Here is a 15,501-nt window from a genome sequence, read left to right on the forward strand (position 1 = left end):
CCTGAGGACATCAGGGGAAAAGCATGCCAGGCAGAGGGCACAGCAAGTGCAAAAGCCCTGTGGTGGGCTCATGCTTGGCAGTCCTAGGGAACATCAAGAGGCCCATGTAGCTAAAGCAGACAGAGCAACAGGTAGGAGATGGGGTCAGAGGGCAGACTGCAGGGCCTTGGGGGCCTCTGTTTTTACTGTATGAGATGAGAGCCTACGGAGGAATCTGAGCAGAGGAGAAACATGCCTTACTTTTCATGTAGAGAGATTGAATGCCAGGAATTAGGTGCTTACAAAACCATTGGAAGAACTGGAGGAGCCAGCTCCAAGCTGGGCCCCTGGGAACAACATGACTGAACTGCCGGCCTGGCCTCCGATGTGATGAAAGGGGTAGGGAATTTGGGAGGCCCTACCGGCATGGTTAAGATCTGATCTAGGGTCAGGAGGCCTTGTGTCACTGCACCTGCCTCTTGAACACCATGAAGCTGGTGACTAGATGCTGGATGTCCTGTAGAAAACCTGCATCTCCACAGCCCACATAGCAATAGTTCCTTCTCTGCACTTCCTGCCACTAAATTTTACTTTATCTATTATTTTATTTATTTATTTTGAGATGGAGTCTCACTCTGTCACCCAGGCTGGAGTGCAGTGGCATGATCTGGGCTCACTGCAACCTCTGCCTCCTGGGTTCAAGCGATTCTCCTGCCTCAGCCCCTCAAGTAGCTGAGATCACAGGGGTGCACCACCACCCTGGGTGGCAGCAAGCCCACCCAGTCTGAAAACTTAGCTTCGCCAAGTTTTCTGTATTTTTAGTACAGATGTGGTTTCACCATGTTGCTCAGGCTGGTCTCTTAACTCCTGACTTCAAATGATCCTCCTGCCTCAACCTCTCAAAACGTTGGAATTACAGGCATGAGCCACTGCGCCTGACCCCAAATTTCACTTTCTTTGCTGGTACCTAATTCACATCCAAAACTAGCTTCAAATGAATGCAGAGCATGGTGCGTAACAAATACCTGCCCACCTCATCTCTCACAGCCCCAAGCCCATCCCCATATCAAACACCCTACTGTTCCCACGTGCCTGCGTCCTAGGCTTCCTAGGATGCTCCACCTATGCCCTGGGCCCCTGCCCTGAACTCCCCCAGGCCCACATTACAGTGTGTGCCACACTGCTGGAATTGCCTGTATACATGTCTATCCCCTTGTGCGCCCCACTCAATGCAAGCCCCTTGATGACACGAATGTAGCTACCCATTTCAAGGCTATACCCTTGGTAGTGGTACCTGGAGGGATCCATCTGGCCAGGCTCCGAGGAGGCAGGAAGCCCACCCAGTCTCAGAACGGAAGCAGCAGAGGGGGAAGAGGCGAAATCCTCAGCTATTTAACTGCCCCAAGACTTGATTTTTTTTTTTTTTAAGATGGGGTTTCACCATATTGGTCAGGTCGGTCTTGAACTCCCGACCTCAGGTGATCTGCCCGCCTTGGCCTCCAAAGTGCTTGGATTACAGGCGTGAGCTACCATGCCCAGCCAAGACTTGATTTTAATACCTGTGAAATGGGACAATTGCATCACTCACCAGTAGGGATGTGGAGGCATCTGAGAGAACCTGTGTATTCAGAGTATGCTCATCAACTCCACCCTCTTCTCAGACTTCTTCAGGGGTTGGAGAGGAGCTGGGCTTCCTTGGGGATTCAGTCCTGAAGAAGTAAGCGGAAAAGTCCATGGCATCTTAGGGCCATGCAGGGTGGGTCATTAGCTCACAGCAGGAAGGCGGAAAGGGCCCTGGTTCCTGGGCCCTCCTTTTCACTTGAGAGTTTTTCCCTCGAAAGTTGGAAGCAGCAGAGGCCCTCCTCCCCTTCTAGGCCTGCCAGCCTTGCTGGCAGCAGAACTTGTGGTCAGCATAGCCTGGAGGCCTGATCCTGCCAGATGACCAGATGCACTAGTAGCTGGGTGACTCTCGAGGAGGGAGGTCAAACATTGTGTACCAGGTTTGCCCCACCTCTGATCGGCCTAGGTCAGTCATAGCTGATACTGGGCAGATCAGGTTTATGCCTGTTGCCTGGTCATAAGTATTAACAGTGCCACTTTTACTTTGAGGTGCCCTGCTCATCTGCTGAAGCTAAGCATACACATCCTGTGAACCAGTAATTCCTCTCCTAGGTACGTAACCAACAGAAATTTGCACACTACTCACCACGATATATTCTAGAACATTCGTGGCAGCACTATTCATAATAGCCCCCAGCCAGAAACTGTCCAAATGTCCCTCAACAGAATAGATACATAAATTGTGGTACATTTATGTGTCTATGCTTAGTGATGTAAGTAAGCAGCCCTGAGAATGAACATTCTGCAGCCACACACAGTAGCATGGATGAACCTCACAGACATAAGGGTAAGCAAAGGAAACTCACTCAGGAGAATACATAATGTAAGACCCCGTATCTCTACGTGTACACAAACAGGTAAATCGAAAGGCTGCTGAAGTTGGGATGGTGGTTACATAGGGTAGTGGAGATGTTGTGTTTCTTGGTCTGTGTGCTGGCGACACAGAGGTGATCACTTTGTGAAAATGCATCAAGCCAAACACTTCATAGAACTAAATGGAACCATCCATACTGGTCTTTTCATCTAATCATCCAGAAAATGAGCTTAAGAGTCAGATGTCCCAAAAAATAAAAGTTGACTCGAACTCCCCATTTCCTGGACATTCCTGTTGGGTTCACCGAAGCTCACTGGGTCGTCCCTGAGGAAACTGTACGGGCTGATTCTAGTAACAGAAAATAATGCTTCCTGTGCAGAAGACGGGTTCTGGTATCGACTAACTCCTCAACTCTGCAGGCCTTGACCATGTCCCATGTCCCTTGACCTGCCTGCCCTCAACTGCTCAGCCACCCACCTATCCAAGTCTCATGAAGGCCTGCTCAAGCCGCTCTCCTCCAGGACTTCCCTGACCACCCGGGGCTCCCATCCTCTCCTCCTGTAGCTCCTCCTAAGTCTTTACGCACCTGACCCCTTGGTTCAAGTTTCAAGAGTGCAGGGGACTTTGTTCACTGATTGTACCCCTAGGGTTTGGCCCAGTTCCTGCTGAACAGTAAGTAGGTTCTCAGTAACTACTGAATGAATGTTTTCTACCTCATGCTATCTCCTGTACTGCTACTCAGCTTTCTCTAGTGCAGGCCGGATCCCGATTTCTCTAGACGTGAAATTCGCGGAGACAAAGCCTACATCCTACTCATCTTCTTATCCGTACCAGTCGCTCTTCTGCTTAGTATTTATTCAAAGAGGAAAGGCAAGGCAGTGAATTCAGGGCATTTACAATCCAGAAAGCATGAAGGTGGGGGTCAGTGGGTAGAATTATTTGGATTTCAAGGGTGTGGGTAATCCTGGAGGGGAACAGCTACTATATTTATTTGCCTACAAATTTATTTATACCTGCCTCCTTCCAGAGAGGGCTTGAGGTGGCTTACAAAAATACACACAACACAAAGTAAAAAACAAGTCGCTGAGGAAATCAGGCCGAGGGGAAAATAAGCGTAGGAAAAATAAGATCGAGTCGGCTCGCTAGAAGTGGGCCAAAAAGTTGGCCAAGTTTTCCCACAGCCCACTCGAGGCGAAGTCCCTCTCCCCTCCGCGCCTCCGTCTCAGGGGCGGCCACGCGTCCGTCCCACACGGACAGGGAGCGCTGCACCCGAGGGAGGGGACCGACAGGACCCTCTCCGCACCTCCCCAGCCGCCAGGCCGCCAGCCCGGGCCCGGGCCTAGCAGCCTCGGCGACCTTGCAGAGGGGCGCGCGGCTCCAGGGGCCAGCCCGAGCCCACACCTGGGTCCCAGGGTGCTGGCGGGGCGCCTGTGATCTGGGACAGGGCGCTGAAGGCTGAGGGATCGCGCCTCCACGCCACGCCGCAGAGGTTCCCGCGTTCGAAACCGAAGGCCCTCCAGCCACCTCCACTCACGGCCTACTAAGCGCCCGCTCGGCGCCCAGGGCACAAAGATGGAGGGAGCGGCGCGATCCACCCGCCCCACCCCCACCCACCCGCCAGACAAAGGGGCAGGCCGCCCTTCCCCCAGCCTCCTTCGCGGGCCCCGCCGCCCTCTCCTCCCCTCCCCTCAGGCCGCCCTTCGGTGACTTCCTCTCCCCTCAAGGGGCGGCCCCGGGACTTCTCAGGAACTGCGTTTCACCTGGGCGCGGGGCGGGGAGCAGGCGCGCGGAGGGCGGCCTCCGGGCCCACCCCTAGGCCGGGCCGGCACCAGGCCCGCACCCTCCCCTTTGAACCCGCGCTCCCGGCCCTTGGCGCCTTCCCGCCCAGGCGCCCCCGCCCCCACCCGGCCGAGCACGTGCTGCCCGGGCCCCGAGCGCTTCCCGCCGCCCGGGTGGGAGCTGGGCCCACCCCCCGCCCGCTCCCCACCCCCACCGGAAACATTCCTGCCACATTCCTGCAACTGCGAGGCCCAGCCCGCCGCTCCCCACCCCGCCTCCGCGCCGGGCCCAGGGCTTTCCTGCGTCCCCTCCACTGCCGACTCGCCCCCTGAGGAGGGGGCTGGGCCAGGGCCTCGGCTGACCGGGGAGGAAGAAGGGGAACAGAGAAAAAACATGAGTCACAGCCGTGTGTCACTGGAGCGCATTTCAATTCCCTGCATCACAGGAGGTGTGGAAGGCCGCCTCGGGGACCGGGCGCGGGAGGTGCGCCCAAGAAGGCCCCGGGCCGGCCTGCAGGGCGCGCCTCTCCGCCTGCGCCCTTTCCTCCCCCACCGCCCTCCCCGCCATCTTCCCCTTTGGCTTCCTTCTCGCTCGGTGCAACAAGTCTTTGTTAAGCCGGCCGCCAGGCGGGCCAGGCGTGGCGGGAATGGCCTGCGTGCTCTGCCCCTGCCCTCAAAGCGCTTCCAGGCGCCCTCTGGTCCACCTTTTATTTTTATTTGCAGCCCCAGCGGAAAGGCCGGTGTCCCCACGTGTGTCTGCGTGTCTCCAGAACACTCTTCAAGTCACATCAAGGCATGAAGCCTCCCTCGGGTGTACCTGCCAATGAGCCAATCGTTGGTTTCGCTCGAAGGCTCCACCTTGATCATGGCTCGCTGGTGGCCATTAGTAAAACACTTTGGATTTCACAAGTTTCACGTTTGAATTTCACAAGACTTGTATCTCACCAATCAGCCACACGCGGGTTGACACGGAAAGGCACAGGCTGACACCTGTCCGCCCAGGGGAAATCTACCAGCCCTCTATCTCAGTGAGGGGGCGGAGTGTAGGCCGCGGAATTCTCTAACGAGCGCGTTTCTCGCCACCCCCTCGGCCCGCGTGGACGCCCGTCCACACCCGCACGCCCCGCCGGGGCCGGGCCCACACGCCCAGGAAGCCCCCACAGGTGACTCTCCCGGGGCCCCTGTACCAGGGAGGAAGGATGCCCCCACCCGTCAACACCCCCCGCGAGAAGCTCCTTCGTGACTTCTCTGTTCGTGCCTTCCCACACCACCTCCGTCCCGGACTGCGAGGAGTGGGCGGTCGACTCGGGTTCGCAACCCAGGCCTCCCACACACCCCTCCCCGCCGTCAGCACCCACCCGCGCGGCAGCGGCGGCTGGCGGGCGGCCGCCCTTTTAAATCCCCGGGCTCATTTGCATGGCCCCGCCCCTTGAGTGACACGGCTGGCGCGGGCGGGCCCGTCCCCCCTGCCCCTGGGTCGCTCTTTTTAAGCTCCCCTGAGCCGGTGCTGCGCTCCTCTAATTGGGACTCCGAGCCGGGGCTATTTCTGGCTCTGGCGCCGCTCCAAGAAGGCGTGAGTTCGCGGCCGCTCCGGTGGCTTCTTTTTTTTATATCTATAATTTAATTAAATTATTTATTTATTGAGGCCGCGCACGGGCCGTGCCCAGCTTCCTGCCCCTCGCCATCCTTCGGGGGAGGGCGAATATTTTTGTCCCCCCGCCTGGCTGTGACACATAAATACCCCGCGGGGGCCTGGGCGGCGAGCACGCGGCGGCGGCGGTCTCTGAGCGCCTCTGCTCTCTCTCCCGGTTTCAGATCCGCATTTGCTACCAGCGGCGGCCGCGGCGGAGCCAGGCCGGTCCTCAGCGCCCAGCACCGCCGCTCCCGGCAACCCGGAGCGCGCACCGCAGGCCGGCGGCCGAGCTCGCAGTGAGTCGTCCCCGGGGCCCGCGGCGGCGGCGGCGAAGGGGGACGCCCGCGCCCCCGCCCGCACGCCGCCCCTCCTGCGAGCCGCCCGGGGCTGCAGCGCGCGCCGCCGGCTTTATTCCCAGGCCGGGGCGGCGCGAGCCGGCGGCGGGGGAGGGCCGCGCGGCGCGGGGGCGGGCGGCGGGGCCCGGCTGCGCGGGGAGGACGCCCGCACCCCTTCCCCCGCGCCACGGGCGCCCTGCGGGGGGGCGGGGACCCGGGAAAGGCGCGCGGTGGGGGAGGGGGCGCGCGGCTGCGGCGAGCGCGAGTTGTGCACCCGGCGGAGCCCGGCGCACCTCACACGGCGGCCGCTCCCGCCGGAGCCCGAGCACGGGCCCGGGTTGAGGGGCGGGGAGAAACACGGACTGCGGCGCGGCGGGAGAGTGGGGGGTCGGGCACCCCCGCAGCCCAAGGAAGTTCTGGAAGTGAGGGCTATGGGGAGGAACCCCGAAATTGGGCCCTACACCCTCTCGGCCTTTCTCCCGGCGCCCCCTCCGCAGATGAGGCCGGAGCGCGGGCCTGGGTTTGGGGCTTCACCCCGACCCCACCTCTGGCCTGGCCCTCGCGTCTTCAGCCCCAGGGGCCAGGCCTGCCCTCCGCCCCCACAAACTGGTTTCGCTGCTTTGCTGGGCTCTGTTGGAACTAGTCCCTTTGACTCCCCGTTTCTATTTTATTTTCTTCTGGGGCTTCATCTTGTGGGAAGGGGATGGAGGAAGGGTCTTTTCTTCCTTTCCCCCTCGCCCGCGCGCGCCAGGTTTCCTGCCCCAAGGCGGGCTTGGGTGCCCCCTCTGGCAGGAAGTGGGGCTGGGTGCACCCGCGTGGCGTTGCATGCGGTCGGGGTGCGCTGCTTTCCCGCGCCTGCAGGAGCGGCCTGCGTCCCTCCCCCCCGCTCCCCGCGCACCCTGGCCCCGGGTCCCGCCGGCCTCTAATGGCCAGGCCCGACACTTGCAGAGTCACCCTGGGGCCGAGTCTGAAGCCTGATGGCTCGGGGGCTTTAGCCGCCAGGCGGGTAGGCCAAGTGTCGGCTTGAAAGGGTCTCCGGGAACCTACTTTTTCCTGTTCGCCAACTTGCTGTGTGACCTTCGGTAACTCATCAGGCTTCTCTGGGAAAGCTTTTGACGGGGACGGGGAACCCCCGAGATAATTTCCCAGTGCCTTCGCTTGCCGAGTCCTTAAGCATTTGAGGAGCAAACTTGGCGTGCACAGTGCATGGAGGAGACAGGCTTGAGGCCCAAGCGGGCTTATTACAAAGTGAGGGATTGGGGTTGGGCCCTAAATGTAGTTCCTCCAAGACAGGCCTCTGATGTTCATGAACAGGTGGAAGAGACGAGCGTTTCTTGGCCACACTAGAAAGGGCCTCCGGCCTTCCTTTAGTTCTCGGGGGGTTGGTTGAGGGGGATTAAAGGGTCCTCAGCAGTAAGAGGTGGGAGGGGGCACCAGATGGTATGAGAGCTTCCAGGGAGACCCGCCAAGATCCCCAGGCCGACCGGTCCCAGGCTCTGGGATTTTGGACTGGCCTCGCCCAACTGGAACCCCCTCGATGAGGGGGCCTCAGGCAGACCTTATATGAGGTCAGCCCTCGTTTAGTTGATTAATTTTGATGTTTAGTTTGAAGGGGGACCTGTGGTGTAATATAAGATTCTAATCACTGCCTGTAATTACAGAGCAGGCCAAGCCACTAATGACGGAGCAGTGTAAGTCACCAACCACCTTGTTTAAAAGGATCTCCAAGTCTGAAGTATTATAAGATAGAATAATGACCAAAGTCCTGCTCTCTGGAGGGTCTCTTGATGCTTGAGAATGGAGGTCCTGGGCCCTCCAGAAATCACAAGTCTGCAAAAGTGTTTTTTCCTCTCATTGGGGTAAAAACTTTTTCTTCCTTTTTTTTTTTTTTTTTTTTTTTTAATTAGACAAGGGGTCCCACCTAATTGCTCAGGCTGGTCTCAAACTCCCGGCCTCAAGCAGTCCTCCTACCTTGGTCTCCCAAAGTGCTGGGATTACAGGCGTGAGTCACCTCACCTGGGGTCTAGTTCTTATTTCGGTTAGAGTGAAGATTTCTTTCTATTATTTTAAGTTTTTCTAAACTATTACCTAGTTTGATCTTGAAGCAGTCAGGAGGTAGTTGAGGCAGGCACCTTATAATTACCTTGATCTTACAGATTGAGAAGCTTTCAGAAGTGGAGCCGCTTGGGCCCACCTCTTAACCATGGGCAGGCAGGGATTGGTTACTGGAAAAATGTGTAGCGTAGGCCTCCGGGGTCTCGTCCGTCTATCCTGGGATTGGAAGGACTACGATGGAGCTGTAAAGGACTGTCCTTTCTTTTTTTTTTTTTTTTTTTTTCTTTTGAGACGGAGTTTCGCTCTCGTTACCCAGGCTGGAGTGCAATGGCGCAATCTCGGCTCACCGCAACCTCCGCCTCCTAGGTTCAGGCAATTCTCCTGCCTCAGCCTCCTGAGTAGCTGGGATAACAGGCACGTGCCACCACGCCCAGCTAGTTTTTTGTATTTTTAGTAGAGACGGGGTTTCGCCATGTTGACCAGGATGGTCTCGATCTCTCGACCTCGTGGGCCACCGCACCCGGCCCAGGACTGTCCTTTCTAAGCCTATAGTACAGGGTCTTCCCAAATACAGGGTGCAGGACCTCCTTCTAATGGGAAGTTTTAGAAAAACTCAAAATGAATGGGGTTAATTAAACCCCTTGGGAAGAGGGAAGATTCTAGAAAACGACCAAGAAGCTTTTAGGATGAGTCCTGCCAGGGGGCCGGCTAGGGTCTGTTAGATGAGTGCATTTCAGTTGGAGAATTCCCTGCCCATCTGACGAAGTCCCATTTGACTCAAGTTGGGCAGAGGAAGGGGAAGGGGAAAGAGGAAGATGCTTGGCTTTGGGCTCCCTTCCCTTCATCACCTCATCCACTGCAGCTTCAACATCCCTTCTCCTTCCCTCAGTGATACCAGTCTTTGAATCCTGGGGATTTACCTTGGGTGAGAACAGAGAAGAGAGCTAGTGGGTGGGCACCACCCCTGGCTATGTGAGTGGGATTTTTTGGTCCTGAGGCTTGGACCTTGCCAAATAGGCAATATCATCAGTGAGGCGGGCAGGGCATCCATGTCCATAGCTGCCAGATCTCAAGGCCTCATTCTTTCCACTTTCTTCCTAGTCCCCACGAAGCTGCCTGGGTTGGGTTTTCTCTTAAAGAGAAATAGCAGTGGCTGGCTACAGAGGGAGGGGATGCTGGCAATATGTCAGACCCTACCTCCCCACACCTTTGCCCCATGTCAGCCTCACCCATGTAGCTAGGTCTGGGCTGCATGTACCTCCTGAGTCCTCCCTCCCTGCTCTGTGGGAGCAGTGTTAAGGCAGGACAACAAAGAGCCCTTCTGAACAGCAGATAGATAAGAAGCTGATTAGGGCCAACTGCCCTGCCCCACCTTTGGCAGCATCTAGGGCTGGGCAGACCCCTCCATCTCGGGCAGAGTAGGAGGCCTGGGAGCATAATTTTCTGCAGTGTGCCTTGAAGGTATGGATGATGAGGGGGTCGAAAGGGGCTGGAGTGAGATGTTTGTCTAAAAGCACTTTTCCCTCTCTCAGCATCCCAGCCATCACTCTTCCACCTGCTCCTTAGAGAAGGGAAGATGAGCGAATCGAGCTCGAAGTCCAGCCAGCCCTTGGCCTCCAAGCAGGAAAAGGACGGCACTGAGAAGCGGGGCCGGGGCAGGCCACGCAAGCAGCCTCCGGTGAGTCCCGGGACAGCGCTGGTAGGGAGTCAGGTGGGTGTCCAAACCTTTGCTTCGCTTGCTTTATCCTTTGGGGCTAGGGAGGTGCCTGGCATTTCTTTCAGCAGGTGAGAGCACGCTTGGAGGGTGCAGAATGATTCCGCGCGGTAAGTGTGCGGGTGTGTCCTCCCTCCTGTATGTATTCCTGCCCTGCTTGCAACTCTGGTCAGAGCTCTCGAGACCCCAGGAGAGAACCGGGGGTCGGGAAATTCAAGAAGAATTCTGAAGCCAATGGCAGGAAGTCCAAACCTAAAACACCCCAGAGGTCGCGTAGCCAGTGCTTACCTAAAACATCCACGTTTTTCTTAATTTCCAGTCCACTGTGGACCAGTGTTTTTAAAATACGGTACAGATGAATGAACAAAAATGAAAACGTACACATAGACGCCCAGGGTTTTTAATCCTTAGATTCAGTGCATGTAAAATGGCTCTTGTCAATTTACTGTTAAGTTTCTAAATACTTATGGTAAGTTCCTGTACTTCCTCATCCCAGGCAAGAAACAGGTGCCTGCCTGTGTGGGCCACTGCCTGTTCATGCACAGGCCATGTTATGAATGGGCATTGCCCCTGGCTCTGTAAATGGAAACTGAAGCCCAAGAAGTGAAAAATATTGGGGAGCTGGTGACAGTGCCCCTGAGAACCCTGGTGCTGCTCTCCCCACAAGGTCCCATAGAAGGATGAGGCTGCCAGCCTGGCACTGTGGGGCACCCTAGAGAGCATGGCCACTTGGGCATGGGGGGACTACGTATTGGCCTCTTACAGAGGCAGTTGTCACCCAAGTGAGGGGTGGCTGTTGGTGAAGCTCAGTTACTTCCCTTCCCTGGGGAAAAGGTGAGAGGAGTCGAGGTTGACTCCTGCGCCTTCAACCCGAAGTAGGTGGTTCACCTGCAGGTTTTTCCTGTCTGTAAGGTGGAGAGTGGTCTGTGCTGACCTGGGCCTAGGGAGACATGAGCTGTGAGGGTCTGCTGTGTTGGAATTCAGCAGCCACCTTCAGAGCCTGTGGTGGGGGCATTCATCTTCTTAGCCTGGCTCCCTCGGGCTCCCTTCCTCCCCTGCCTGTTAGCCCTGGTCAGTGGGAGCTGTCAGGAGGGGTGTTGGGTTACTGGACCCTGGTTATAGGCAGCCCCCTAGGAAACAGTAGCTGGCACGCCTTCACTGCGCACCTTCTATGCATTATGCAGCAGCTTTTTATTCTATCTAGGGCTTACTAAAATTTCAGTGACAATGGCAGCAGAGATCTCTGGGGTCTGGGCATAATTCCCCCTCTGTGGGGGCAGTCTGGATGGGTTCAAGGTTTGCAGGTGCAGGCAGGGAGTATGTGTCCAGCACAGGTCATCTGAGAGGGTGGGCAGTGATCATGGCCCAATGCTAGATAACCATACGTTACTGATGTAATCTCAGGAAGTCTTCACCATTTATATATGAAGAAACTGAGGCTCCAGCATTAAGTGTCCTGCCCAAGATCAGTGTCAAAACTGAGACTTGGGCAAAACCACCTACCAGTGTCTTTCTGTCCCCAGAATGCCTTTCCTAGGGGTCTTCTGGGCTCTTGTCATTTTGTGTCTTAGAAACCTGCAGGGAAGCAAGGGGAGGAGTAGGAGGCGCTTGGTAAAGACAATCAAACTGGGGCTTTGGATCCTGAAGGGATTCCTACGTCGGGGCGGTTCTTGGTTCTTGCTGATTTAACCTTGTTGAGGAGGCAGAGAGCTCTGTCTTCTGAGGAGGGTTGAAACAGGTGGTGACTGTCCCTGACTACCCCCTCTGTCTTTACAGAAGGAACCCAGCGAAGTGCCAACACCTAAGAGACCTCGGGGCCGACCAAAGGGAAGCAAAAACAAGGGCGCTGCCAAGACCCGGGTGAGGCTTGAGATGGGGCTGCCCCTGGGTGGGTGACTAGCAGAGGATCCTCTTGTTTGCTTATGGCCACGGCTGTGGGGAGGTCTGGGGGAAGGGCTCAGTCATGCTGGACCACCCCGAACAGGCAGGTGGGTCTGCCCCTCCCTCACCACCAGGCATCCGGTGAGCACTGTTGAGCAGTTTGGACTTAGGAGATATTTTCTCTAACGGTCTAGAAAACCACCACAACTCCAGGAAGGAAACCAAGGGGCAGATGCAGTTGTACACCCCCTTCCCTGGCACAGAGGTGGCAGTGGGCCTTTGCTAATTGGGGAAAGTGGGGCAATGACTGAGGTCTCGCTTCTGTGAGGTTGGTCCTGCCCAGACAATGGGGAGATCAGGTCAGAAGTCCATGGCTTTCCTGATCTAGAGAAGGGGAGAGTGGAGGGTCCCTGCCAGCACCTGGGCTGAGAATGTTAGCTTCTCCCCTTGGGGTGCCCTGGAGCCTGAAGGGGTGGGGACAAGCAGCAAAGACCAGATTCACAGTGGCATCAGCCTTTCAGAAAAGTTGTTTTGTTTTTTATTTTATTTTTTCTAAGACACGACTCATATCCTCTGAGTCATGGGTGGAGGCGGGAGTAGGGGGCGTGTGTGTATGTTGAGGGGGCAAATGTGGCTGGCCAGTCATCGCCAGCTGGACTCGGGTGGGCCTGCTGGGTGAGAGTGTTGGGCCACCCTGAACAGGCAGGTGGGTCTGCCCCCCTCACCATCAGGCATCCGGTGAGCACTATTGAGCAGTTTGGACTTAGGAGATATTTTCTCTAACCGTCTAGAAAACCACCACAACTCCAGGAAGGAAACCAAGGGGCAGACCCAAAAAACTGGTAGGTGAAGAAGCAGATTGCTGCTGGCCTCCTGGGCTCTTTTGGGGGAGGGTGTTAAGAACACACAGCCTCTGATACTATGCACCCCTTATGGAAAGGCTCTCCCTGACTTGATGGGATTTCAGATTTTACAGAAGTCCAGAGAGGGGAAGGTGCCTGGCCTCCGCCTTTAAAGTTCTGTGCCCATGAGAAGTGAGGGGTCCCAGGTACAAACCAGACCACATCCCCCTGACCTGCCCTAGTTGTGTGTGGGGGTCCTTCCCTCTCCTGCTCCTAGAATACTTAGAACTTCTAGGGGAGATCTTGGAAGTCATCTAGTCTATGTCTCCCTCAATTAGAGACGAGGAAAGGAAGCCATAGGGGGGAGGTTTATCCTTCCTATGATCCTCTTGAGAAAGAAACAGTGAAGGAGCTGGGTCCTGGGAGGGGTCGGCACTGGAGGTCTGGTGTGATCCACCACACCGCACAGCGGGGCACCATCCACTTCTGGGCCCACAAACAGCTGGTGGAAAGGCTCAGTGGGCTGAGTCAGGAGGCTGCCTCTAGGGGGCCACTGCAGTTAGGGTCACCCCAGCCTTCCAGCTCCTGGTCCTCTCCTATCCCCAGCCTGCCCTCTCAACTCCCTGAAGCTGTCATTCCTCGAGCTGAGCTGCTGCTGGGGTGGGGGGGTTAGGGGGCGCTGCTGGCCAGGCCCCAGGAGTGAGTAACAGGAAACAAGTTGTTTTGGAGTTTATGCCTGGCACGGGGGCTGTAGCCCCGTGTGGTGTCCCGACATTCCCGCCCAGTGAGTGGCCCCGGCGGCACACACTTCCCCTTCCTCCCCACCCTGACCTGGGGTCAGCCCTCGGCCACCCCAGAGGGCCAGGGCGCCACAGCGAACGTAGCACCTGTCCCTGTGGGCCAAGGACCTGGTTTCCCAGCACCCACCAGATCTCATGGACCTTCCATCCGCCCCTTCCTATTTCCTCCCCCAGCCACCTCCTCCCCACCTCCTCTCCCCTAGGGAGCCAGTCACGTCCTGGAGCTCAGTGCTGCCCTGAGCTCTGCCCTCCATGGGTCTGGGGGCCGAGGGGGCTTGGCTTCTGACTCTGGGTGAGAGCAGCATGTGTGTGGGGTTTTTTCCTCCTTTTAAATTATTTTTATGAATGAAGCCGGGCCGTGGAGGTTGCTGAGTCACCCACACACTCAGCCCTGACTCATCCCTCTTCGGGAGAGCCAGGGAGTGCAGGGAGCGGGTGGGGGCCAGCCTCTGGGGGTGGAGAAGGAGGGTGGCCAGGCCAGAGCTCACACCAACAACTGCCCACCTCACAGGAGAAGGAGGAAGAGGAGGGCATCTCGCAGGAGTCCTCGGAGGAGGAGCAGTGACCGTGCGTGCCGCCTGCTCCTCACTGGAGGAGCAGCTTCCTTCTGGGACTGGACAGCTTTGCTCCGCTCCCACCGCCCCCGCCCCTTCCCCAGGCCCGCCATCACCACCGCCTCCGGCCGCCACCCTCATCTTCCACCTGTGCCCTCACCACCACACTACACAGCACACCAGCCACTGCAGGGCCCCCATGGGCTGAGTGGGGAGCGGTTTTCCCCTGGCCTCAGTTCCCAGCTCACCCACCCACCCATGCATACACACATGCCCTCCTGGACAAGGCTAACATCCCACTTAGCCGCACCCTGTACCTGCTGCGTCCCCACTCCCTTGGTGATGGGGACATTGCTCTCTGGGCTTTCGGTTTGGGGGCGCCCTCTCTGCTCCTCTACTGTTCCCTCTGGCTTCCCATAGTGGGGCCTGGGAGGGTTCCCCTGGCCTTAAAAGGGGCCCAAGCCCCATCTCATCCTGGCACGCCCTACTCCACTGCCCTGGCAGCAGCAGGTGTGGCCAATGGAGGGGGGTGCTGGCTCCCAGAATTCCCCAGCCAAACTGTCTTTTGTCACCACATAGGGCTCACACCTTTCACCCCCACCTTCCCGAGTCCCTCCACTAGGTTGGACAGCCCCGTTTGGCTACAGGAAGGCAGGAGGGGTATGAGTCCCCTATACCCTTTTCACTGTGGTCCCAGCCCCCTGGCCCTCTGCCTGGGATCTGAGTCTATATTGTGGTGATGGAGATGCAGTCACTTAATTGTCCAGGTGAGGCCCGTGAGCCCTGTGGCTACCACCTGAGATGGGCTGGAGCTGTTCCCCCCACCCTACTTTGCTTCTGCTACTCGGCCATTTCCCCCTCCTCAGATGGGGCACCAATAACAAGGAGCTCACCCTGCCCACTCCCAACCCTCCTGCTCCTCCCTGTCCCCCAAGGTTCTGGTTCCATTTTTCCTCTGTTCACAAACTACCTCTGGACAGTTGTGTTGTTTTTTGTTCAATGTTCCATTCTTTGACATCCATCATTGCTGCTGCTATCAGCGCCAAATGTTCATCCTCAATGCCTCCTGTTCTGCCCACGATACCCTACCCCAAGATACTCCTCATGGGGAAGAGGGGCTGGGGCATGGCAGGCTGGGTGACTGACTAGACTACCCCAGTCCCAGGGAAGGTGGGGCCCTGCCCCTTGGATGCTGCAGCAGAGTGAGCAAGGGGGCCCGAATCGACCACAAAGGGTGTAGGGCCATCTCCTCCCCCTGTTCTGTCGGGGAGGGGTAGCCATGATTTGTCCCAGCCTGGGGCTCCCCCTCTGGTTTCCTATTTGCAGTTACTTGAATAAAAAATATCCTTTTCTGGACTGGAGTCTCCTGTGGTGTGTGCCCCTACAGTCTGGGGCAGGTAGGGTGAGTGACGCGCGCTCTTGCCCCCATCCTTCAGGCTGCAGGAGGGAGGGAAAATAGCACTGGAATTGCCTCCAGGAAAGGTCATCTGAAGCCC

At 57.2% G+C, this 15,501-nt stretch overlaps 1 protein-coding gene across 5 annotated transcripts; it reads left to right on the forward strand.

Moving 5' to 3' along the window:
* The first annotated feature begins 5,627 nt into the window (after positions 1 to 5,627).
* On the forward strand, positions 5,628 to 15,361 carry HMGA1 (high mobility group AT-hook 1). 5 transcript variants are annotated; one of them, XM_039465778.2, is made up of 6 exons: positions 5,629 to 5,764; positions 6,007 to 6,120; positions 9,747 to 9,925; positions 11,705 to 11,788; positions 12,601 to 12,651; positions 13,963 to 15,361. In XM_039465778.2, exons 3-6 carry the CDS (start codon positions 9,791 to 9,793, stop codon positions 14,014 to 14,016), a joined length of 324 nt encoding a protein of 107 aa, XP_039321712.1. In that variant the 5' UTR covers positions 5,629 to 5,764; positions 6,007 to 6,120; positions 9,747 to 9,790; the 3' UTR covers positions 14,017 to 15,361. The 5 variants fall into 5 exon arrangements, with proteins under 5 accessions (XP_074254025.1, XP_039321712.1, XP_003923210.1 ...); XM_039465784.2 differs by having other exon boundaries at positions 5,630 to 5,764; positions 9,747 to 9,892; XM_074397924.1 differs by lacking the exon at positions 12,601 to 12,651 and having other exon boundaries at positions 5,628 to 5,764; positions 13,963 to 14,102.
* Positions 15,362 to 15,501: the final 140 nt, after the last annotated feature.

Source organism: Saimiri boliviensis, chromosome 4, assembly GCF_048565385.1.
Source record: "Saimiri boliviensis isolate mSaiBol1 chromosome 4, mSaiBol1.pri, whole genome shotgun sequence".
Taxonomy (NCBI): Eukaryota; Metazoa; Chordata; class Mammalia; order Primates; family Cebidae; genus Saimiri; species Saimiri boliviensis.